This window comes from Pieris rapae, chromosome 20, assembly GCF_905147795.1.
Source record: "Pieris rapae chromosome 20, ilPieRapa1.1, whole genome shotgun sequence".
In the NCBI taxonomy this organism is placed as follows: Eukaryota; Metazoa; Arthropoda; class Insecta; order Lepidoptera; family Pieridae; genus Pieris; species Pieris rapae.
The window spans coordinates 7,941,395-7,967,770 of record NC_059528.1 but is presented as its reverse complement, the minus strand read 5'-3'; the positions used below and the strand labels follow the sequence as shown (position 1 = coordinate 7,967,770).

General features: G+C 33.1%; 1 protein-coding gene across 1 annotated transcript in view; it reads left to right on the top strand.

Annotated features, from left to right (window-relative positions):
* The window catches only part of LOC110999017 (tubulointerstitial nephritis antigen-like), a 41,810-nt gene that overhangs the window by 13,049 nt on the left and 2,385 nt on the right, over positions 1-26,376 (top strand). The window contains exons 4-8 of the mRNA XM_022267892.2: positions 14,325-14,503; positions 18,067-18,247; positions 21,756-21,890; positions 22,744-22,940; positions 26,139-26,278. Of these exons, the coding sequence (XP_022123584.2) occupies positions 14,325-14,503; positions 18,067-18,247; positions 21,756-21,890; positions 22,744-22,940; positions 26,139-26,278 (832 nt within the window). The remainder of the gene's footprint in view (positions 1-14,324; positions 14,504-18,066; positions 18,248-21,755; positions 21,891-22,743; positions 22,941-26,138; positions 26,279-26,376) is intronic.

Sequence of the window (26,376 nt, the reverse complement as noted above, 5' to 3'; positions counted from 1 at the left end):
ATTATTCAAATGTTATGACAATATTAACGATCCAGCACATGGTCACACACGATATAACACAATGATAACAAAACTTTTTTTAAATTTCGGGACAGACTAAAATTAAAATTCGAATATTATTTAAAATTTGACACTGCGATGGTAGCGCCGTCTGTCGGATCCAATGTAAAACATTCCAAAATCAACAACAACTAATAAATTGAAAATTAATTAAAAAAACATTGTCCAGCGGACCAAATTGTGAATCTAAACCATTCCCAGATCCCCTTGAACACACACAAAAAATTTCGTCTAAATCGGTCCAGTCGTTTAGGAGGAGTTCAGTCACATACACACGCACACAAGAAATATATATATTAAGATGTTTCACGCAAATAATATTAATAGAAATACATTTTTCTAACAGTACATTAGTCGACTTTTTAAACTCTAGTATGAAGATCTTTGAATGTTTTTGGTAAATTATTAGACACCTTGATTGCGATAAAAAAGTTTTACATTTATTTAAATATATTGTTATAGCAACGGAAACTGAGCACTGGCTATAATGCAGACATTGTTGTCACTATCACTATTGTGATTATTACTTAGGTCAGGTTCAACCCCGGATAATGATTTTTTGTATTGCTAGAACGGTGTAGGAAAACATCGTTAGTAAAGCCCAAAAAGTCGTCATAATATGTCAGGCACACGATCACCTACTTGCCTATTTGACAAATGACCATGAAACAGCTACAAATTCTGAGGCCGAGACATAAATTGTTGATTCTTTTACTGTTTTTTTTCTTTTACTTCCAAGTCCTTCATAGACAAAGTCACATACAATTAACACAGTTCAGAGATGTTTCAAGTTTAGTCTGTGATTAAAAGTCCTCCAAAACAAATCGGTCAATTAACAAAACGTTTATCAAGGTCTTAATTAAGCTGGCGCGTCTATTATTAGCGAGAATTAGCTGTTTCTAATAAGTTTCTTAGAGGTTATAATTTTTAGTGTAATTTACTAATTGATGGTGCACCAGTGTCGAATTCCTTTGTAACTACACGTCTGTATTAAAGTTAGTAAATAATTCAGAGTAAATATAAGAGAATACCTATGTACTTTCTCATGCACTCAGGCGTGTGAAAAAAGATAAATAAAGTAAGGTTAAATCATGTAATTTTTTTAAGTAATTAAGAATTCAATTTGTTTATGGAAGAGCGGGGAACCCTCACCTAGGAATGAAAATGTACCTATTTAAAATTACACTTTTTTATTTATGTATTTATGTATTCTCTTATATTTTATATTATTTGCCGGTGACTCAAAATCTGGTGCTTTCCTCTCTCAACAACTAAGTATCGCAATACAGAGAGGAAATGCTCCCAGCGTTTAAAGTACAAGGACAGGGACCAAACTTTTAAATTTGTTATATATTTTAATTAGTTTTTTTTATTATAACTATATCAGTACTATACATTATAACTATTCAGAAAATTGAACATACTGTATTGTAACGAATGTATACTTAAATATTGTATTTGAAGCTGGTAGCAATTATTGTAGTTTGTATTTAATGATTCCCTGTACCTCCTGTATGGGGAATTGATTTGTTGATACTGAGCTTGATTAAAAAGATAATCTTCAATAGACACATGTCGCTTCATAAGCTTTTCATTTTCTTTGACACTCGCAATGTCTGATGTCTTGCTAGTTCCGGCATTTTAATAATTGGTATTATCTTTTACCTACGGAGTAATTGTTGCCCTAGTGGCTTCAGCGTGCGACTCTCATACCTGAGGTCGTAGGTTCGATCCCCGGCTGTGCTCTAATGGAATTTCTTTCTATGTGCGCATTTGACATTTGCTCGAACGCTGCAGGAAAATCGTGAGGAAACCGACATGTCTCAGACCCAAAAAGTCGACGACGTGTATCAGGCACTGGAGGCTGATCACCTACTTGCCTATTAGATTTAAAAATGATCATGAAACAGATTCAGAAATCTGAGGCCAAGATCTAAAGAGGTTGTAGCGCCACTGATTTATTTATTTTTTATTATCTTTTACCTGTTATTTACTCGTATATAGTCAATACTATGAGGTACAATTACCTATCGCCTTATTCCAGTAATTAATAATAGGTAAACTGGGTTTTCGTTTCTCAACTTATCAGGATAACCCACGCTTTTGTTTCCGGCTCTCAGATTATTATAATTCAAATAACGCAGCAGGTAATGTATCTTACCTTAATTTCGCAAATACAGGTTTAAAGTTTAATCTTTTAAAGCATAGAGAATAGAAACGTAATAGCAAAGCAACACTTATGAACGTCAAGAACAATTAAATTAATTGTAAATTTACATTTACTACCAGTTAATATAAGCTTTAGGCTACAGAACATACGGCCGGCAACGCACCCGCTCTGTCATTGAGTGTATTTACTATAGTTATACTTGAGTGTATTACTATACTATATTGTATACGATTTAATGCGAGTGCAACCGCAGAGCAGAACTAGTGTAACATATAAATATTGGAAATAAGCATACCACTTAAATGTAAAAATATATAAAGAACATACAACTTTGTCGTTGGGTGGATTTTCATATAAATTGAAGTTAACCTTTAATAAATAGGACAAAGATAATAAAATATCGCTTCAAGCTATTAACGAGTTTGATGATTTTGTTTCATTCTCACCGCTTTAATAACGTTTTATTAATGTTTTATTTATTTATTTTTCTAAAGGCTAACAAAACACATACAAACACTGACGGAGAACAAAAACACAATACATGCATGTGCATCATCAGTTGCAATGCACAACAGATAAAAACAAATAAATTACAATAAACTAGATTAAGAAATTTAAATATGCAATTTAAAAATTGTTATTTCGTTAAGAATAATACGAAATTCGAAATAATAATTGATATAAACAAATTTAAAAAGTTTGATGCCTGTGACGTTGTACCTTTAATGTTGCCAGATGTATTGCGATACTCACATGATTCTAAATCTAAAGAAGAACTAACATATTAAACAAAACGTTACATTTCGCTTGAAATATGCAAAAACTGTTAAAGGTTACCAAAAAAAAACACAGTGGACTTGTATACATTTGAATTTAGAACAAAGGCCGCAACATTGGTATCTCATTGGAATTTCACTCCTTTGTTTTTAAACGCTACGACATTTATGAATACATATGACTTTGTGTTTGGTGTGCTGTGGTCATACGGTCATGTCATGAAATGCCCAGCTTAATTGAGCCAAATCGTTTTTGAAATCGAGATGAAATAGGAGGAGAAGTAGACGAAATTTAATTTTCCAAGCGTATTTGAAATGCATTAATTTTTGTTCTGTGGTCTATAGTATTTATACTAAAAAATATAAATCCTTAGTTTAAAGGTTCGCTTCTTTCTTTATTATTTATTCATATTAGTATGCAATTTACCTATGATGTCACCAAAACGAAACTATGGCGCCGTAACATAATAATGTATTAATTTTGTTGATCACAAATAAATAAGTGGCTCTACAAACTTTTTAGATCAGGGCCTCAGATTTCTATATCTGTATGTTTTCCTTTTGAGCAAATGTTGAATACGCACATAGATAGAAAGTCCATTGGTGCAAATCCGGGAATCAAACCTACGATCTCAGGGCTGCACACTGCTGCCTAACACTGATCACTACGATTAATTATATCATAAAGCAGGCATCATGAGCTATTTGTCAGCCATTTATGAAATAATTAAATCAATATCTTATTCTATCTATCTATCTTATTGTATCATACATTAATAAATAGTTGTAACTTATCATGTATAAAGTTTTTGTGAGAAAATAAATAAAGATTATTATTATTATTATTATTTATGAATTTTAAAATCTGGTCACAACCTAGAAGCTATATGTAACAATTAAAAACTCGTCTTTGTTTTACCGTTAAAAGCCTTCGATTCAGCTTCAGTAATTTTTGCTTATAACAAAAGCTCATTTTGCAACTTAGATCGAGAATACCTTTATTTATTACCTACTCATAAAACTAATATTAATTATATATTTACCAAAAATCAATTATACGAAACATATAATTGATTTTGGCCTAAGATTGGCTGTTTATGGACTCTGGCCTAAGGTTCAAACATTCACAAAAGGATAAAATCAATAAATATTAAATTAACTATTTTTAATCATGGCGTAAACTTCAATTTAATACTTAGATTTAGTTTTAATGACAAAGAGAAGAAGAATTTTCGAGATAAATATTTAGACGTTAGACGGAACAATCATAGTTAATCATTTGCCAATTCTTTCAATTTCTTAGAACGATAAATTGGTACAATTGGAACAAAGCAGCCGAAGGTCTTGATGATTGAAAAAGTGCAGGCGATTTCGTTTAAACATATTAAAAATCAACATCATTGCTACTGTTAGCCACCAAATAAAAAGACCGTACCGAATGCCTTCAAGGCCATCACGACTCAAAAAGAGAATTGAGGTTGCTCCGTCTGAAAGGAAACGAAGAACGAGAAGCGGCGGGCCAAAAAAATAAAATACTTCTATGAAAAGGCCGGCAACGCACTGGCCCTCAGGTAATGTAAATGTCTACGGGCAGCGGTATGACTTACCATCAGATGAGCCCCTTGCCCGTATGCTCGTTTTATATTTAAAAAAAAATTCAAAGGCCGGCAACGCACACGAGACTCATCTGGCATTGAGACTGTCCATGTCCATATCACTTAGCATCAGGTGAGCCTGCCGTTCGCCAAACAAAAAAGTGTTTTTGAGGATTTGAGCTTGGGATGGTGGGAGTAGTGCGATGTGTAACTTTCTCCTTTGGGGGTAAAATGGGGCTCAGCTGTCTCCGCTCTGGCGAGCTGATTGCATCCGTCAGGTTTTAGTGGTTGAAAATTACATGAGTTCAACATGATTCCTGCTGATTGGCGCGTATTTCCTTATATAATCGTTCTATAGTACGTTTTTAAGTAGTACCTTAAATACGTGAGCAGATATTTAGTTATTAGGTCGGGTAAATGTTATTGTCGTGACTGAAAGGAACTGCGAAATGAAGCGATTGAAATATAATGATAACAATTGCGTATAAAATCATTTATTCAGGTAAATGAAGCTTATAAGAATTCTCGTGAATTTACATTGCCAGTTCAGAAATGATGGAGAGATGAGAACTACTATTCCTTCGTAGTAGTAACTAATACTGGCGGGAGCTCCTAAGTACCAGTTCTTTCTATTTTACCGTATACAACGTGAATCCTCGGAAAGTGAATCCAGGACGTCACTTTCCTAGCGGCTCGATTCTTTGGCGTTGCGTAGTGATGTGCGGTCTCTTTACATCTTCTTCCGCATTCAACATGGAGAGTATTACTATTACAAATATAAATAAAAAAAAATGTATTATTCAATAAATGCGTGAAACACAGTAGTTGGTATAAATTTCTTAATTATGTATCTAATTTATGCTATGTACGATACAAAATCTAAGAATTGACCAATTCATATGACTAATAATGTAAAGTTTAAAATTCCTTTTAAAGACGTTGCGCGCCATTGTGTGTGGCAGAATATGAGAACTAACGATTGTACATATACATTTTTGTACCAAATTCTTACAATAAATTATTATTATTATTATCAATACCTGTTGAGTGTCATCATCTGACTACGAAATTCCCGTACCAAGGCGTCCGTCGACATGTACTTTTAGGAATATTTAGTGACAAATTCGTTGGGTATGGGTTATTCAAGGGAGTGATCGTGACACAATAGCTATATTTAAAGTGACAGGTGTTCAATCTACAGTCAATAACATTGGCGTTTCGCCATTAGTAAATGTTATAGGGATGTTCCTATTATATCGATGCTAAGGGGTTATATTGACTGATTTATTGAAGTTTACCTCATCATAATAAAACAAGCTCTATTATCTAAAATATATGACAATTTTGGTATTGGTTACTTAAAATAATAAATAAAAAAATACTAGAATGATTTTTTAAAAAGCAGAATAATTTTTAGAAAAAGCATTGCTAAGTGCCCATCTGATTCCAAATACACCATATTTTTTGTGTACCATAATTGTCACATTTTAGAAAAGATAGCTTGTCGTATATACTGTAGATATTGCGTTATTTATGATGAAATTAACTTTAATATTATAATTATATGGATCTTATTACAGTTTAAATTACTAGTTATTTTTCAAAAAAATCTCCCCATGTAACTGATACTGGCGAAAAATAAAAAATAGGTATCACCACCAATATGTGGAAACAGCTACCCATCCACAATCTCAGATTGAAAACAATCTGAGATCAGACCGTAACAGTCGATCGATCTCCTATCTGCATCCCAAAACCAAACCCTTCGTAGACAATCAATTTGTTGACGGATAGAATGTATGTCATTTTCATACAAAGATCTGTCCCACAAATACCGATCCGCCCTACTATGTATAGCTTGTATTGACAGATCGCTATTACAATCCGTGGATTGGTTACATCAATATTATGATTAAGTTTTCGGTCTCAGATGTCCAAAAATGGTTTGAGATAGGTTTGGGCGTTAGGGTACTTCAAGAATATACCTATTCATAATACCGGCAATGAACTTGTGACCATAGGTTACTAATAGGTATTTGTTTAAATGCTAAATTATATTTAAGAAACTTATATAAGATTTAAACTCGTTAGCATGGTCCCTCTGTTTTTTAACAAGACCGATGATTTATACAGATTTTCACTCGCAAATAATTTAATTATCACGTGAAGATTTTTGGCTTAAATTGGGCTCAAGATAAGCTCACAGAAAGTGGATCGTCGTAATAAATTGTTGTTAAAAGAAAGTGGGCGACAAGGACGACAGTGTTTTGTTTAATACACTCGATAAATAAGACGATTTCGAATACATTCACTTTTGTTTTAAAAAAAATACACCACAACGTTTTTAGGTGTGGGACTCAGATTTCTATATCTGTGTCATCATTTGTCAATGAAATGAAATGAAATCGTTTATTTTCTAAGATAGTGTTACAATTAGATACAATTATTATAAAAATCCGCACAATCTGCCATATATAAATCGGGATGCAAATGTCATTAATTTTATTATGTCAGATAATAAAAGCATTTACATAATGTCGTAATAATAGGAAAGGTAAGTTAATTAGAATTGGTGTTAAACTTATGATCTAGATACTCGCTATAAAAGCACCTTGCCTTTAAAAACCCAATCACCTTCCCCTTGAAAACATTACACGGCAGCGATTTATAACTTCTAGGAAGGTGATTAAATATTCTTACAGCCATGGCGTAATAATTTTTGGAATATAGCATGGTGCAACATGCAGGCACCCGCAGCCGTGTTATATAATCTAATATGATAGTTTTTTTTTATAGAACGGGGCAAACGGGCAGGAGGCTCACCTGATGTTAAGTGATACCGCCGCCCATGGACACTCTCAATGCCAGAGGGCTCGCGAGTGCGATGATTAGGCTCCTGTGCCTGACACGACGTCAACTTTTTGGATCTACGGCAAGCTGGTTTCCTCACGACGATTTCATCACCATTGATGTTAAAATGGCACATTGGTGCAAAGCCAGGGTTCTATGACCTCAGGGATGAGTCTCACGCTGAAGGCATTAGGCCAGCGCTGCTCACTTTTGTTTTTTTTAACTTAATTTAATAAATATTCCATGAAGCGAATTAAAGCGTAGGATATTTACGTGTTACGAATAACAATGGTTTTCCTTCGACTTTGAATTTTGTGCGTCGAAATTTAAATCACGTGTATTAAACATTTATGTTTAACCTTCTCTGTCACTGCGATGACACCATCGCATGACAAAAAGATGTTTTGTCAAGGTGTATTTTACATTTTTTTTGCTTTCCAGTGATTATAATAATAATAAAAAATGGCTATAGACGAAATCTATATCCTTAAAATCCCATCTTATAACTCTGCCTTTATTGGTGAATTCTTTAAAGTTTCTCTCTGCCTCTATGGAATTTACGTCCCGTCTCTAAAACTTAGTTCCTTCTGTATCTTTCCTTGAATCTCTACTGTATATACATTACCTATCCATATATCCATATATATTGCATATCCCTAACCTTCGTACTAATGGATGTGAAACTGATCTAAATTTTACGTGATTCATCTGCACTTTTTTTCATATCTTTTTTTTAATATTGTCATCTAATTGTATTGTTCTTGTTATTACTTTTGTGTTAATAATAACTTTTCGTACTTTTTGCACTTCTTGCTTACCTTATCTAGTTTAATTTGTTTTTTTGGAAGAGATCACTCGAAAGCAATAAGGCCGCCCTTCTTTTCATTTAATTATGTTAATTGTATTATACTTCTGTATGCAACGAATTATTGATATATACATTTTATTTGTGTCTAGACAATATTGCATTTAGAGGTTTTAAATATTGCGGGTTTTATCCCATCTTTGAGAGGCTGATGCCAATAAGATGCCAATTTTTTTTAAATTTATGATACACGATGCATTAAAAATGCCTCAATAGAGACTATCATGATTATGTAGTCACATCAAACAGGCACTTGGGTATGATAATACAAAAAAAAGTCTAACGTTTCCTTGCCTCTTTCTTGCTTGTGTCAATTCATGATGATAATGAAAAATCTTATTCAACCACAGTCACGCGTAGTTGTTGTTTTTATATAAAGATTTCTGTATAAATAGCTATGAAAAATCTATTACTGTCTCGTTAATAGTTTTTGTAAATCTAACTGTACGAAGGTTTTTATACAAATGCTTAATGGCCGTGGACACTGACGTCACTGAATGTCAATTGAACGAAACGATAAAAAATGAGTTACGTAATCGATAATTCCGGCCCATCACTATGCTCGATTGGTTTATTCAAGTAGTAATGCACTAATTGCATAGGCTAAAATATCTAGTATTAAATAGACTTCTCATTCCAGAGGTCGTAGGTTCGATCCCCGGCTTTGTACGGATTTAACAATCAATCGAACGTTGAAGGAAATCTTACCTTGGACCCAAAAAGTTGACTGACATGAGTCAGGCACAGCAGACATCACCTACCTACTTGCCTATTAGACAAAATGATCATGAAACAGATGCAGACATATGCACATAAATTGTTATAGAGCGATCGATTTATTTTTATTAAAATACTTTTACACTATTTGGTTGAAAAGAAATTAACATGCTTTCATCGGAAAGATCAAATATAAGTCGATTTGATTCGGAAATAGCGGGCAGCTGGTTCCACAATTGTGGAACGACGGATATCGACGTTGTAAGAGATATGGTAATACAATAAAACTGTTCCGCTACAAAGGGTTGCCATTATAATTAATTAGTTAAATTGTAGTATTTTTTTTGGTTGTTATAACAAAAAAGATATGAATATTAATATTCTAATTAAGTACATAGAAGGTTAAATATGGTTTTATAAGGAATATTTTAAGCTTAAAATAATAATACAAAATAATAATAATAAATAAATTATAATAGAAAAGAGCGTACCAAATCTTAAAAGGCCGGCAACGCACCGCGAGCCCTCTGGCATTGAGAGTGTCCATGGGCGGGCGGTATCACTTAACATCAGGTGAGCCTCTTGCCCGTTTGCTGTAAAAAATAATAATAATATACAGTCTAGTACAGTGTAGCCTTTCTAAAAGTCTTATGTTATACTCCACACGTAATTTTTGAAATTAAAAAACTATTTATTTTATTTATTTATCAAAGTTCACCACATTATAATGCTATCTATTACTCATTCCCAAGGTCTAAAATCAGCAAATTTTTTCAAATTCCTTCTTCAAAGACCAACAGGAGTTTAGATTCTCTTTCAAATTATTGGATAAGTTATGGTAACATATTTTGTCAGAAACTTAAATTATAGGATTTTTTTTTAAGAAAAATCTTTACGTAACACAGTCTCAAGAAAACAGCCTATCAGATAATAGGCTGGCAACGCACTGGCGGTATCACATAACATCAGATGAGGCTTCTGCATATTTGCTCCCTGTTCTACAAAAAAGATAAGATACATTTTCAAAATAATAAAAACTGAAATTAAAATTTTCAAACAAAATTAAAAAAAACAGAATTATCTTCAGGCCTAACGAACCTTTTTAATTTAACCATAACTTTTGGAATTCGCGATAAAATCTTGATGGGCGCCGGCGCCATTTTGTCGTTACTCGAAGCTTTCATGTCTCGCAAAAATTAAGCCACTCGGTCAGATTGTCAATTTATTACAAATACGCAATACAGCGTGCAAATGCCAGCATTACAAGTACATTAAACATTTATATTTGTTTTAATTTTCTATTTATCAATTATTATTTATTTATTCAGATAAAATAATCCATCATTATGTTAGTATAAACAGAATACTGTTACTATATTATTATTAACAGTTAAAGACTTAGGGCCTGTTTCACAATGTATGGATAAAGTGCCAAATAGCTATGCAACACATAAATTATTCGAAAGATAAAAGTTCCAATTAAGATACTTCACATTTCATGACGTATAGCGCTATCTGACAGTCGTGAAACGCAAAAATAATATTTATCCTACCAATAAGTAATAAATAGCTTATTTGGAACTTATCCGGACATTGTGAAACAGGCCCTTAGTGTTACGATATATGTAATAGTAAAAATTAAATTAATCAATAAATTTATTAATTTGACAGTTCTAACATTTGTATGACTCTAAACTTGGCGATAAAAAAGAGTGGCGGAAAGTTTCTTGCCAGTTCTTCTTGCACGCTCTACGCCCTTGACTTGCGAATTGGTAGTAAATATAAATTTACAATTACTTTCATTTCTTTTTTTTGACGTTCATAAGTGTACTCATTTACTTATATGAATAAAGATATTTTAAGTTTGAGTTTGAGTCTACGTATACACCAGTCGATCTGAACCAACAAATTTACGTACGAAATGCCTCATGATTGGGGAAGACAGAGATCCTGTTTTAATTCTAATAAATTAATAATAGACTAGAAATCATTTATACGGCCTTGGGTGAACATCTACGAAGCACTGCAAAAACGAGGCAGTCCCAAGCATCCTAAAAACATTGTGGCATTAAACACTCATGGCAGTTAGCGACCTGACAGTATAGTCTACCCATAGACGTTAATAAGATTTGACAAAACTCCTTGAAAAGGGTGATATTCACTTATTTACTACAACGAGCAAATCTACGAGACAATAATATTACGTAGGTTAAAAATATCGTAAATACTGTATACTTACTTGTGTGTGTGTTAATTCCATTAACAATAAATAAACTCGTTTTAGCTATAAATAAAATTAATCGCAAAATGTACGCATAACTCGAAGCCTCGAATTTTTATTTATTCTTTGAACTCTGAGGATGTGAAGAGTAAAATGGATTGTTAAGCTTCGTTACCTTACTTAGGTTATTATTTCGGAAACGCTGTCTCTATGGGCTAGCATAGCATAGTTATATGTTGGTATATACTGAAAAGGTAGGCTAGATAAAATATCATACATAATCAACACCGAAACGAGAATCCCTGTCTATTGAAGTCTTATTGATGTAAAAAAAAACAAATAAATAGAAATGTGTTTATATATTATTGAGCTGCAATTTTGACATCATCAAACGTTATGATAAAATGACTCACGAACATTATATAGTAATTTTATATGTGATTTGAATAAGGGTATATGACATCATGGTATGTTTATGTGACCAAACCACTGAATACATAATTTCTTAGTAAGTTTACTAGTAATATAATATGCCTATATAATATCTTTGACCGTTAGAAATTGTATGCAGTCCCAGATAGTGTGGTATTTTTTCTAGGATTTTATCTGACCCATATTAAGTTGAATAGAGCAGTATTGGCCTAGTGGCTTCATGCTGAGGTCGTTCGATTCCCGGTGAAGAAACCAAAATGACTTAGACCCAAAATGCCGCGCATGTTAAGCAAAGGAGCCTTATCACCTACTTGTATGTTACACAAATAATCAACTAATTTAAACAGAAATCTGAGGCCTGGACCTAAAAATGCTGTAGTACCACTGTTTTTTTTTTATTAAATTCAAAAGGGCAGTTAACGCCATCACTTCTGGCCATGTGAGTAGCCGAAGGCGATATCAGGTAACATCAGGGTGACTCCTGACGATAGTATGCTTGGGCAGCCACGGTTGGTCAATCCCCTCAAGGACGGAAGCACACTGGAGTGAGCGAAGTATGAAGTCGTCCCGTCTTTTCATCTGAAGGTTTTTGTCCTGATGAAAGACCCAAATATTGAGATATATACCGACTTGAGTTATTGTAAATGGTTAGGTTAGGTTAGTCTTGTTACCTAGGAACGTTTAGGAAACTCGTTAAACGTTTCGTTCAGTCACTTGACTGACGCAGCTTTAGCGTCTTGATTGAATATCGATCTTTAATTGACTGTCTAGAGGTTCAACTGAAAATGCTTTGATAGCGCGTTGCAGGGTATGACGTCATCATACCGTTTAGTAGCAGTTGCAGGTGTTCAGCGTTTGATTTCACACATAACCTGCATTTCAAGGTCCTGCCTGCATGGTGTGGGCGATTTGAACAATGTCAATGATTGACCGTGATAATGTTTTATTGCCTTTTGATTATATGTCATATGGGAAGGTCAGTTGTCCTAATTTGCAACTTTTCGTGTTCTATTTTAAATACATTTGGTTGGTTTTTAGCGTCTTTTAGTAGACATTTTCATTAGATATGTGGTGCTGGTTTGCAGTGTTTTTGTCAAAACTAATTTCATATAAAAATTCCAATCTATGAGCATACTAATTGTTAAAAGGCTGGTATTTGGTTAATTGGTAATGTGCGTGTTCATGGCAGTATCACTTAACATCAGATGAGGCTCCTGTCCGTTTCCCTCCCTATTAAATAAAAAAAAGTCAAGTAACAGTCTCGACGCGCTGTCAAATGTTTCAAACTTATAGAAGAAACGGTTTGACAATTCATGAAACTAGATTCAAGTATGATTGACGTTCAAGAATACAGCCCATTGTTAAAATACATACATAAACAGACCTTTAACATGAAAACGCCTCAAAAAAGTATACACATATGTATCGTATATATTTTCAGAATGTTTGCTAATTAGGACAATGACAGAATTTATATCGATTGATTTACAACCCATGACGTCACTGATGATCTCAATATGACATCGGTGGCGGAAACCTAAACAATTTATCATCATTTAATTATTAATTTATTAATATTATAATAATATTTAATGCAACATTTGCATATTAAGTCAATATACATTTCGATAACTTAAATTAAGCAAGCAGTAAGCAGCTTATCACTAAAAAGCGACTTCTTTCAGCCAACCCTACTCATTTTTTTTATGTGCCAGCAAACGGGCCTAAGGCGTTAGTGCACAAGTGCGTTGCCGGTTTTTATATTATTTATAACTTCAAATACATTTTTTTCGAAAGCAAGTGATTACCCCGCCCTTAGATACTCAAATTGCCAGAACGCAAGTGCGTTGTCGGCCTTCTAATCTCACAACCCAGAGATCATTGAATCACGGCTATGGAATGGACGCTTGCTTACGCTAAGTCACAGCCCTCACAGATATACTAAGTTTCAAAGATTAAACCAGGAGAAAAAGAAGCATGCAAAAATATAAATATTTAATTTTAGCTAAATTCTCGTTGATAGCCGGCCTTAGTTAAATGAATGGAGAGTTGTTGTTGATACTATTAATAGTAATTACTCATATAATTCATTCATTCTAGAGGATGTGTCTTTTCGGCCAATGCAGGCTAATTATATCTAGTCTATGCGTAATTCTTTACGCGTTTAAAATTTTTATGAATACTGGTATTATTATATAAATTTACTTACCGTTTGTGGGGGAAGGATGGTTTCAGGGTACGTCACGGACGTCATCCTACTAAGACGATTGTAGTAGAGGGTTGTAGAATTATAGATTATTTATTTCTCAAATAACTAGAAGCAATTTCCTTCCAAAAGTTTTGGAGTTTCTCAAATATATAAAAATATAAATATTTCCTTTAGTATTACCATACCTAAATACATGAAATATAACATTAATTCAGATCGAAATACGTTATAAATTGTGGTTTACATAAGAAAGTGTCCAATAAGACTATTAACGGTCTATTAAGTCAAAATCTATGTGAACTGATTTAGACTGTTTCTTTTTTAAATTTACATAGACGATGTAGCTTATATGTAAGTTACCAAAAACGGTTAAAAGCGCGCTAAACGTTTTAAATGTCCACAAAATATTTAAATTAATTCTTTTTGCAGCGAATGCGTGATCATAGACGAACAGAAGATGACAACAGACTGGAAATGTGACAGTGACGTTTGTCTCATCAGCGATGACGTTGTCTTCGGTGTCAACCAGCCCGGTATGACATGGCGCGCGTCGAACTATTCGCAGTTCTTTGGAAAGAAGTTGAAGGATGGATTAATTTATAAATTAGGTATGTCTGGATTTGTTTAGCGTCATTATATGCTGAAACCAAAGCTGAATTAAGCTTGAACGAATTGTGCAATAGTTATGTTAGTTAGTTTGACAGTTCGAGAGTATTGCAGTCCATAGAAGCTTATTTTGTATCAAGCGTTGTGCAAGTTAAAACAAATCTATTGTTGCTATATTCGAGTACAGTTGGAGCAATGGCGCTGGTATCAACTTCCATTGTCATTATATTTTTATTATATCAAAATTATTTCAAAACTGCTCTATGGTTTATTTGAATTGCCAATAATAGATCTACAAAACAGTATATTTGATAGTCTGTAGTAATAACATAATCTATATTATTAATGTAGAAGGAATCTGTCTAATGTCATTATAATTTTATATCATCATCAGCGCCATTGCTGCGACAAATATTTACAATAATAAGATAAACGTCATACTTATCATAGGACTGGAAAATCTGCTATTTTGAAAAGTATTCAAAATGTATAATCGTATAAAAAACCAAGCCAAGACCAAACCTAAACAAAAACTGAATCTGTCTCTTTTCATCAGCGTTAACACCATTCAACCGAAAGAGACAAAATAACTTAAACTCAATTGCATTATTCTTAAACTAGATAGTAATAATAATAATTACGGAATAATCCCAAACAGACGAATCAAATTGATATACCTTCCGATATCCATTTACTTTTCAAAAGCAGTAATATTACGGCAAGAATAACCATCATTATTTAGATACAATTTTTTAACACCGACTAATAAAATCTACCAAGAAACCAAAATTATGACAATTAAACAACTGTATGTATATAGCACCTGTATCTTGATAAAAAAATTTTAAATAACTCTATCCATAGTTGCTTGTCGTTTAAAAAAATCAAATACACAACGACACGCAATACTCGTCGAGCGAGTTTGCTTATCTTGCCGAAGCCGCGTACAAATTATTTGAAGAAATCTATTAGGTATGAGGGTGTGCAATTATTTAATCAATTACCATCTCAAATTCGCAATATTGGAGTGTTTGACAAATTCAAAAAGGCATTAAAGATGCATGTTAGAATGAACATAGCTGACTAAAATTGTTACGGCTAATGGCGACGTGTATCTCGCTCGTATATAATATATACATATTAATATTAAGTTTCTCATGTAAATAAAATATTTCTGTTTTGTAATGAGAAATAAAGTTCTTTAAACATTATAACCGGGCTAATTTCAACAAGTAAACCAGAAGCCTGTGACTTTGCATAGGCTAGTGTACTACTGTATACCAGGATCATGAATAGATCCTGAGCTAAATTAAACAGTTTCCAGATATAATATTTAAAATAATTTAAAAATAATATACGGTATGTAAATATAATAATTGGCGTTACAACCTTATTAGAACTGGGGGTTAGATTTCTGTAACTGTTTTATGATCATTTGTCAATCTAATAGGCTAGTAGATGATGAGCCTTCTGTGCCTGACTCACCCACCGATTCTGCTTACTTAATATGCATAATAAATTTTATAATAGTCGAGCCCTTTCGGAGGAGTATGGGAACGACACACGTCGATTTTTTGGGTCTAAGCCCAAGGTCTAAGGCAAGCTGGTTTCCTCACGATGTTTCACTTTACACCGTTCGAGCTAATGTTAAATGCGCTGTTGTGTAGTCTGTGGTAGTGTCAGTGACACACCGAGTAATAATCGTTGATCTATATGTCATCTGTCATCCTGGTACTTCTCTCTCTTCTAACACGTGCTTGCACGAAATTGTAAGAAGTTCTTAACATAATATTTAAATTATTAAACAACGTTGTGTTCCTAAATAAAGTGTTTAATTACTAATAAAACAGCGCACATAGAAAGTCAATTGGTGCACAGCCGGGGTTCGAACCTACGACGTCAGAGATGAAAGTCACACTCTAGTTGATAAAAGAGCCTGGGGCTAGGTGATGGGCAGGCTACTTCTAATATACTTGCTATATTTGTTTTAAAATAAGTATTGTTTGATGATTTGCTTTTTTAAAAGAGTACCGGCAGTTTTTTACACCGGCTTTATCTCTCGGCCTAAAACTGTCTTTTCAAATTTAATGACGTAGAATAAGTGATACCTTGATGATCTTATGTTCCAAAATACACTGCTCTAAATAGAAATTAAAGCAAATTTAAAAAGTTCTATCTTTGACCGTAAATTTAAATACACAAATGTACGATTTGAATAGTCGTACTTTCTCGTGGGTTATCCTGTATCAAAGCATTTGAATGTGTTCGTGTGTTACAATAATAGTATTTAACCGATGAAAGTCTGTGCCTAGATTAGCGCACTTTCTCTTTAGACAATGATCCACTTTCAACTATTCATAATACAATTTATATTACGATGTCCATTTTTGTCATCTAGAAATTTAACAAGGCTAATTTTATATGGTTTTATTTAATGTTATACACAATAATATATTATTTTATAAATAATATATAATATAATATATATTATAAAAATAATTTTAAAAATAAATCATATAAATAGAAGTTTATAATATAAAAGGAAGCTAGTCTGTGGATCGGCCATTAAGTGTAACTGTAGTCCACGTATTTCATCTAAGGCTGTTCTTTTACAATACAGGCTCCCTTCAGATTCCCTTTTTAATAAAATATTTATTTTAAATAACTGTTATTGTTGTTAATAAAATAGAACAGAATACAAAGAACATTAAATCTAGATAGATATAATCCGTTTAAACATTCAAAAGACATTGAATATAATCAGATTGCAATAAGGTCAGAGCTTAGGCAGGCATAATGGGTATTGTATGTCACCTTTGATGTCCTTTGTAACCATACATCAGTCATACATATGCTTTGTATAAGGATAAAGCTAATGATAATGTTGGTCTATTGGCTTAAGCGTACGCCTCTTATCCCTCTGGTCATAGGTGCGAGGTTGTGTACTAATGGAATTTCTTTCTATGTGCGCATTCGTAAGGATATGTTGCCTTGATGATTCAGGCACAGGAGGCTGGTACTTGCCTTCTTCTTCTTATTCGGTACGCTCTTGACAGAGCGGTCGTGATCGCTATGTGGTAATAGAAGGCGCAGATGTGATGTTGCCTATTAGAGTTCATCCTGCTGCACTGATTCAGTGATTCTTCTACGGCAGACTTAATCAGATCAGTCCAACTTGCCTATTATATTGAAAAATTATGAAATAGATACAGAAATCTGAGATCACTGCTCATAATGTACCTAACTAGTGAATTTTTGAAAGGGGTTTTGTGGTTTTTCGGTACCAATATAGAATAATAAGTCTTTTAATCTTCTAATATATAAAATTCTCGTGTCACAATTTTTTACGATCAACCCCTATTTTTTATTTGTTAGTTAAGAACTTACAACTTGAAGTCTGAAGTTTATGTGGAGTCAAATTAAACCCAACGGTCTCTATGTTCCATATTTGTATGTAGTAAAAAGGTAGACTAAGTAAAATCACAAGCACAGTTAGTACATATATATTAGTGTCCTGCGTATGACAGTTATGATGTTGTGGATTTTAATAGGTGTTCTCTTTCAGGTACATTCCCTCTAAGCCGTGAAACGAAGCGAATGGGAGCAATTCGATACGACAAGAACATACCCTACCCTCGTGACTTCGATGCTCGCAGACGTTGGCCGAACTTCATCTCCCCTGTGGTGGACCAGGGCTGGTGTGGATCTGACTGGGCTGTGTCAATTGCTGGTGTTGCTTCTGACAGGTATGATCATGCATGGTAGAAATACTACGTGATTTCAAAGTGCTAAGTTATTTTTTACAGTGGTACCGCCGTATTTAATGCCGATTGCGCTGCCGGGATTTTAAAAAGATTCTTGGCTGGATGTATTTTAAATATTTTAATGAAACCACCACAATTGTAAATTGTTTAAAGAATTCAAACCGAGGACCACTCCAAAAGTGAATATAGCTGATGTACGCGAAGACAAAACATACTTTGGAATCCGAACTATGTCAGAGAACAACAAACAATGAGGCTTTGAACACTTCAATTAAAAATAACTCGGGCCCTTGAAAAGCCTTCGCTTGCAGTCGAAACCAAACCTTATTAACATTATATAACCTTAATTTTACTATACACTCACTTCAGCCAATTCCTAATGATTACATTTAAATGTTTCTCATGTATAATATGTATATCTTACTAACGAATTTTAATACTTCATAGAATTCTCGTATCCCCAAATATATTCAATTATAAGTAGTTTGTATTATCTGTACCAAGAAATGTCTGAATAAAGTAAACGTCTTATAAGTATAGAACAAGACGAAAGAATATTTTTAAATTATGATCATGAAATCCATCACAATTGAAAGCGTAACTAAAGATTAGATAAAAGTTAGTTACGGCTCTATTTAGTAAATAATATATAAATAGCAGTTATTAAAAAAAATATATATATTTATATATACATATACATTTTTTTACATATAATTAAGTATTTAATGATTAACTGTATCAGCTCAGGTTTAATATGCTCATGATAATACGATACAGGCACAAGCGTAACTTTATACGATAGCACATAAAAATCTATAGAAGAGATAACAATGCCTGGACTTGCCTTGTACCACGAAATCATTAGAATTTAGAAGCTTTTATCTCTTATAAAAGCCTGTTTCAAATTCACACGGTTGGACATACATAAGTTTATATATCCTAGAAACAGTTATATAAACATCCAATGTTTTATCTACACAAAACTACAAAAAATCTACGCAATACTGATGTGATGCATGTTCACCGTGTATTCAAAAAAATACGCCATGGCTAACAAAATATTTAATCACCTTCCTGGAGATTATACATCAATGCCGTGTAATGAGATTATAGACCAGTGCCGAAGCCTTCAAAAATAGTAAAAAACGAAAAAAAATTACAGTAGGATGAAACCCATTAGAAATGCAGGGGAATATGATCAAAATGAAAGGAAAAATAAATTACGGTCGATCCGAGTTCGGGAAGTGGGAGGGGGGTGACTTTTAAGGGGGAAAAATTGTTTATCTTGATTTCCGGCGAAACTACCAGTCCTATGGAAAAAAGTTAAATGGCAAAGTTGTAGGTCATAAAAAGATCTACAACTTTGGTATTTACAATTTTTTCACATAACCTCAAAATTTAGGTGAAAAATTCAAAAAACCAAGTTTTTAGTTTTTTATTTATATCTTTTTTAAAAAAATTTTTTTTTCTACGAAATTTGGTGAAAACTTACCTTATTATGTCCCAAATATACTGTAATTTATTTGATTAAAAATATTTATTTTTTCGCCTCATTTTAACTTAATATCAAAAAAGCAGCCTAATTTTCAATCGAAAATTCTGACGTCAAAATTTCAGCTTTTTTCAAAAAGTTTGGGGGCTTTTTGTTCGTTGAAATATCTACTTTCTGATGGTGTAAAAAAAAATATACATTACTATAGGAAATATTATTAGAAAATGCAAAAAATTGAAAAAACCTCAAATTCGAAAATTTTCTTTTAATTATGTACAATTTTGAGGTATTTATTAAAATTTACACTTTAATTACTCAAAAAACGTAAGATTTCATGCTTCATTGATAAACGAAAAAATTGCAAATTAAAATATACTTCTATAATTAACAAACAAATAAGTTAATAAAGTTAATATTTAATAAGACATCTACAATATTTTGAAAAAGTTGTAGAATCTTCTGTAAATAATATTTGTAGATGCCTATTTATTGCTGTTTTAAGATAATTTATAAACCTGAGTGACCTTCGGTGAATTTTGAATTTTTCTTTGAATAAAGTAAATTTCTCACAAATCACTTAGAGTAACTCAGCCTGCAGGTGTATTTTTAAAAACGATGTTGTACACTACTCTGTATCTCGAATACTGGCTAACGGTTTTTACAGCTGCTACGAAATAGCAGGTAGCAGTAAGGCCCAGACCCTCCTAGGTCCATCCCCACTTCTCAATGAAATAACTTACACTGGGCTAAAATTCACCGAAAGTCACTCAGGTATATAAATTATCTTAAAACAGCAATAAATAGGCATCTACAAATATTATTTACAGAAGATTCTACAACTTTTTCAGCATGAAATCTTACGTTTTTTGAGTAATTAAAGTGTAAATTTTAATAAATACCTCAAAATTGTACATAATTAAAAGAAAATTTTCGAATTTGAGGTTTTTTCAATGTTTTGCATTTTCTAATAATATTTCCTATAGTAATGTATATTTTTTTTTACACCATCAGAAAGTAGATATTTCAACGAACAAAAAGCCCCCAAACTTTTTGAAAAAAGCTGAAATTTTGACGTCAGAATTTTCGATTGAAAATTAGGCTGCTTTTTTGATATTAAGTTAAAATGAGACGAAAAAATAAATATTTTTAATCAAATAAATTACAGTATATTTGGGACATAATAAGGTAAGTTTTCACCAAATTTCGTAGAAAATAAAAAACTAAAAACTTGGTTTTTTGAATTTTTCACCTAAATTTTGAGGTTATGTGAAAAAATTGTAAATACCAAAGTTGTAGATCTTTTTATGACCTATAACTTTGCCATTTATCTTTTTTCCATAGGACTGGTAGTTTCGCCGGAAATCAAGATAAACAATTTTTCCCCCTTAAAAGTCACCCCCCTCCCACTTCCCGAACTCGGATCGACCGTAATTTATTTTTCCTTTCATTTTGATCATATTCCCCTGCATTTCTAATGGGTTTCATCCTACTGTAATTTTTTTTGGTTTCAAAAATTATCGACACTGGTCTATTAAGGCAAGTGTAATTAATGGAAGAGTATACCATACGTTTTGACAGCAATTATAAATATTTATTGTATTTATTTATTAACACTTCGTTGCATTACATAAAAGGAAAATATTAAACATAATTTAATGACAAGCAACTGGCGGCCTTATCGCTTTAGAGCGATTTCTTCCAGACAACCAATGTTAGTAAAGGAAAAAAACCACTATGAGTATATTAGATAATATAGGCAAGAAGTGCAAAAATAAAAAAGGGAAAACAAAAAAAACATACTTAGCAGAAACAAAAAGAAATAAAACTAAACTAAACTGATACAAGTTACATAAATATCTAAACTGTTCCTATATTAGATTTGCATGTCTATTTTTATATTGCTGTAATTTTGCTTTTTTAATTAAGACATCTTTATGTACCACGATTTATTATTTAGATAATAAAAGTAGCTATATAAAATCTTATGATGTGTTTCAGATTCGCAATCCAATCAAACGGAGCCGAAGCCCTGGCTCTGAGTCCGCAGACTCTTCTCTCGTGCAACATCCGTCAGCAACAAGGCTGCAGAGGAGGACATATTGATGTCGCCTGGAACTTCGCTAGAGGACACGGGTAAGAATATTTTTTTTGGCGATGTTACATGATTAGGTAGGGCTAGTAGGCTTTTTATTTTTCAGTTGTTTTTAAAAAAAAACAAGTAGGCTTAAGGGGGCATCCCCCAATTGAATTACATTTGTGCCTAGAACTTTTCTAAGTGCGCATTTAAAATTCGAAACATATCGCAAGGAAACCTACGCATTTAAAATTCGAAACATAACGCCAAGGATCCAAAGTCGTCCATGTGTGTCAGGCACAGATGAATCACAAAAATGATCATTAAACAGATGCAAAAGTCTTGGAACAAGAGTGGGGTAGAAGCACCGCTGGTTTTTTTAAATGGAACTTGCTTGTGCAAAATTTACTATGAATCTGAGTTTTTTCTATCTACGTGTACATAATTCAATAGTATATATATATACCTTCCAATAACGTGAATTAGTTTGGTGTTCGTGTGTTTGGTGTGTGTGGTAGAAGCTAAAACAGAATAAGGGGAGAGGGGAGGCAATGCTAACACAAACTTGGTTTATCTAAGGTTTCATAAAACTATGCCACCCTTTAATACAAGTACAGTCCACCTGTATAACAATTTAAGAGTATGGAAAAATTATTTACTAATATATATATAACTTGATTATTTAGTTTTTGTAAAAGTAATTTCCATAATTGTCGTTATGATGTATATAATGTGGTGTACTACAATAAATACATATCATTCGTTTATTTATTTTCATTAAATATAAGCAAAAGTGTTTTGGATCGGCATCTTCGGTATAGGGCACGACATGATTTTTGATTTTCTGCTGTATAAAATTTGACGAACATATTGTAATATTTGGGTAATCGTAAAATTGTTTTGTCTTCTCAGGTTGGTAGATGAGCGCTGTTTCCCCTACAAAGCAGCCGTTGTACGCTGCCCATTCAAGCCAAGAGGTAATCTCATAGATGATGGCTGCAGACCTCCAGTGAAGCAAAGGACCTCAAGATACAAGGTCGGACCTCCTGGCAGGTTGAGCAAGGAAGAGGATATCATGTATGACATCATGGAGTCAGGTCCAGTACAGGGTAAGTTATATTTTAATAACTCCAGTTGGGTAAAGGAGGGTGGTTTTGGATTATTACTTGCCGATGATGTTGGGTACGAAAATAGACTATATTGTGAAACTCAAATTTTATTTTTCAAGGTAACATAAATTGTATTACCATCATATAATGCATGTCTTTGGTTTAAATAAAATGCAGGCTAAATCTTGGCTATTGTAATCGGAGGAACAGAAATGGCGCATTTGTCATTCTTCACGTTTTTGTGAAATTGATTTACCGAATATAATTGGGAATTTATTTACATAAGTCCCCGCGAACTTCGATTCGCCTTAATGTGATTTACTTAGCTTAACTCAAACCCAATAACCTATCTCCATCTATTTCAGACCATCTGAGATAGACAGCTTAATCCAAATATTGATAAAAGTATGCCAATAAACAATCGACGGATTGTAATAGCCATCTGTCGATACAAGCTATCCATGGTAGGTCGGATCGGTGCATGTGGATAGAACTGAAAATGACAGTTCAACTGTGCCAATATCCTATATTAAGATTTTTACTTACACTTTAAAATAATTAAAAAGCTATTTTATATGTTTTAAACATAGACATGTATATTTAAATATTAATTATCAAAAAGGTTAGTCGACATCACAGGAGAACGAAGAGCTGGCAGCTACCTTGCACAAAGAATTAGTCTAGCAATTCAAAGGGGGAACGCTGCTAGTATCTTCGGAACCTTGCCTAAAGGGACTCCTTTTAATAATATTTTTTAATAATTTAATTTTAAGGCTAGTTATTAGATATATTTTTAGTTTGTAATTGTATATTAATATATCTATAGAGAATATGGTTCTCTGATATTGTGACAATATTAGTTGTACGGTTTTAAATAAGTTATTTCGTTTATATTGATTATCAAATATAAGTCTAAAGAGCGAAGAGATTGCTTTCTATCCGTCGCCAAAAATATATTGATTTCGTATGGTTTGATTATTGGGATGCAAATGGGAGATCGATTGACAGTCACGGTCTGTTCCACACACTCAGATTGTTTTCAATCTGAGATTGTGGATCTCTACAACAACTTTCCATAAAAATACTTTTATTGGTCGAGCCGTCTTCGTGTTTAGCGTAACATATATTGCGATTATATTTTATTTATACATAGATATTTCTAGAATTTTCCAGCATTTTTGGTCAAAAGATGTTAGCTTACATACCACGTGAATATGCCCTGAAAACCTCGTTTAACAATTAAAAACAAGTTTATAAATTAAATACAAACTAAACAAATCTAGGTGTTATCAAAAACAATCACCTCTAATCCTAGAAAGAACATTCAAACAAGAAAAGGCACTTTATCGCGACCTTGTACAATTTTTTTTATCGGAAGCAAATAGTTTGCTCCCATTTGATAAGCGCATCAATGGTGCTTGTTGTGAAAGAACGTTTCTTGTGTTGAGGCATTTTTAAAGGTTAATTACTGGGCTAAAAAGATTACAGAATGTATATAACCTTTTTGTGGACTTTGACCAGATGAGATATAATTCTCTCTCTCTCTTTAGTCGGCAGCTCATGTCTGAGCGTCGTGGTCAGCAACGAAGCATCTAGAGCGGACAGAAACCTGATGTTAAGTGATACTGCCGCCCATGGACACTCTCAATGCCAGAGGGCTCGTTTTTTGTGATAAATACTGATAAATTTTGACAAATTCTGTTCAAAAGGAAATTAATCAATAAAGCTTTTTATAAATTTTACGAGTCCCTTAATGGACCTAATCCTTGGGATTGTTTTGCTCCAGTTCAAACAATTTGTATGACTCGAAACTTAGGGATTAAAAAGAGTGACGGAAAGTTTCTTGCCAGTTCTTCTTGCCCGCTCTACGCCGTTGACTTGCGAACTGGTAGTAAATGTAAATTTACAATTAATTTAATTGTTTTTTGACGTTCATAAGTGTACTTGTTACCTATATGAATAAATATATTTTGAGTTTGAGTTAAAAAACAATGTTATGCTGTATGTCAAAGCACTACTTCGGTTCTCAGTGATATTATGTCCTGGAACATAACGCACCATATACGCAACTATCCCCGTACGTTTCAACTCCTAAACGCCTAGAAGTTGTACCTGAAAGCTGACCACATGTGGACTGTAAAAGTGTAGAGCTTTCCGTCTACAGACCTCATATTATGTTATACGCTCGCTTAGATACACTCAGTTGTGGAACGACGGACGTCAAGGTGATACGGATGGTATTTTGTATTCTACCTTGACGTCCGATGATGAAACTCACCTCAGTATTAGTCCGAACAACTCCATGGTAAATGCGGTTGAAGATGCATAGAAACCGGGGCAAGCGATCTTAAAGTTCACACATCCAATATGGTTATTTCAAGCGTTGATTAAAAAATACTTCCTATTAATGATTAACATAGATAATTAAGATAGATAAATCAAGAATTTAGCGACTGGCGGCGCTTTAAAAGATACGGAAGTGTTCTAGGAATGTTCTTTTATCCTTCAAAAGATATGATGATTAATTGTTATTTAATGACGACGATTTTTAAGATAAGTCGCGAAATACTTTGATGTTTAAAGGTTAATTATTATAGGCACGGTGAATATATATAATTTAACAGTCTCAGGAAAACATTGTAAGAAAACTGGTCTCTTAGGGAGATATCAGTATGGAGATTTGGCGCGAACTTTGACACTTTCGTGTGTCTAAAATACCTACATTTCTGACGAACGGAACTCTTAAATCTCGTTTCTAAAGCTTACTCTTAGTATATAATAAATACAAATTACATATAGGTGTAAAAGATTCGTTAAATATAGCGCGCTATGTATGTATGTATTACAAGACTGACTGTTTATGTTAAGACGGTCGCAATACTGTTTTACTTAAGTTTTTGACTTTAAACTATAAAAGTGGTTTAAAAATGATGCCTCAAACCAGTGATTTGATGGTCTATTTCACAGAAGACGGATCGGGTATATGCCTATTAAGAATAATATCAATAATACTTACTGAGTAATTTGGATTCTGGCATGTCTGGATTTTGGTTTGGGATATTACCATATTGGAGGCTTGCTGAAGACAGGGAAGGGTGGAGGAAGTAGTGCAGCCCTACTTGCGCCTTTCAGAAATGAAGAGCGCAACTGAAGAAGTGGAGTGGAGCATACAGTAAACATGTTTTTTTTTGTCAACAGCTGTAATGACGGTGTACCAAGATTTCTTCCACTACCGTGATGGTATCTATCGACGAAGCAGACATGGCGACAATCGTATGAATGGTCTTCACAGTGTGAGGATTATTGGATGGGGTGAGGAGAGAGGTGACAAATATTGGGTAAGTTTCTAAATTTATTTATATTATTTATACATATAATAAAAAAAAGAAAAGAAACAAGTAATACAAGTTATAATCAATGCGGCTTCGAGAATAGG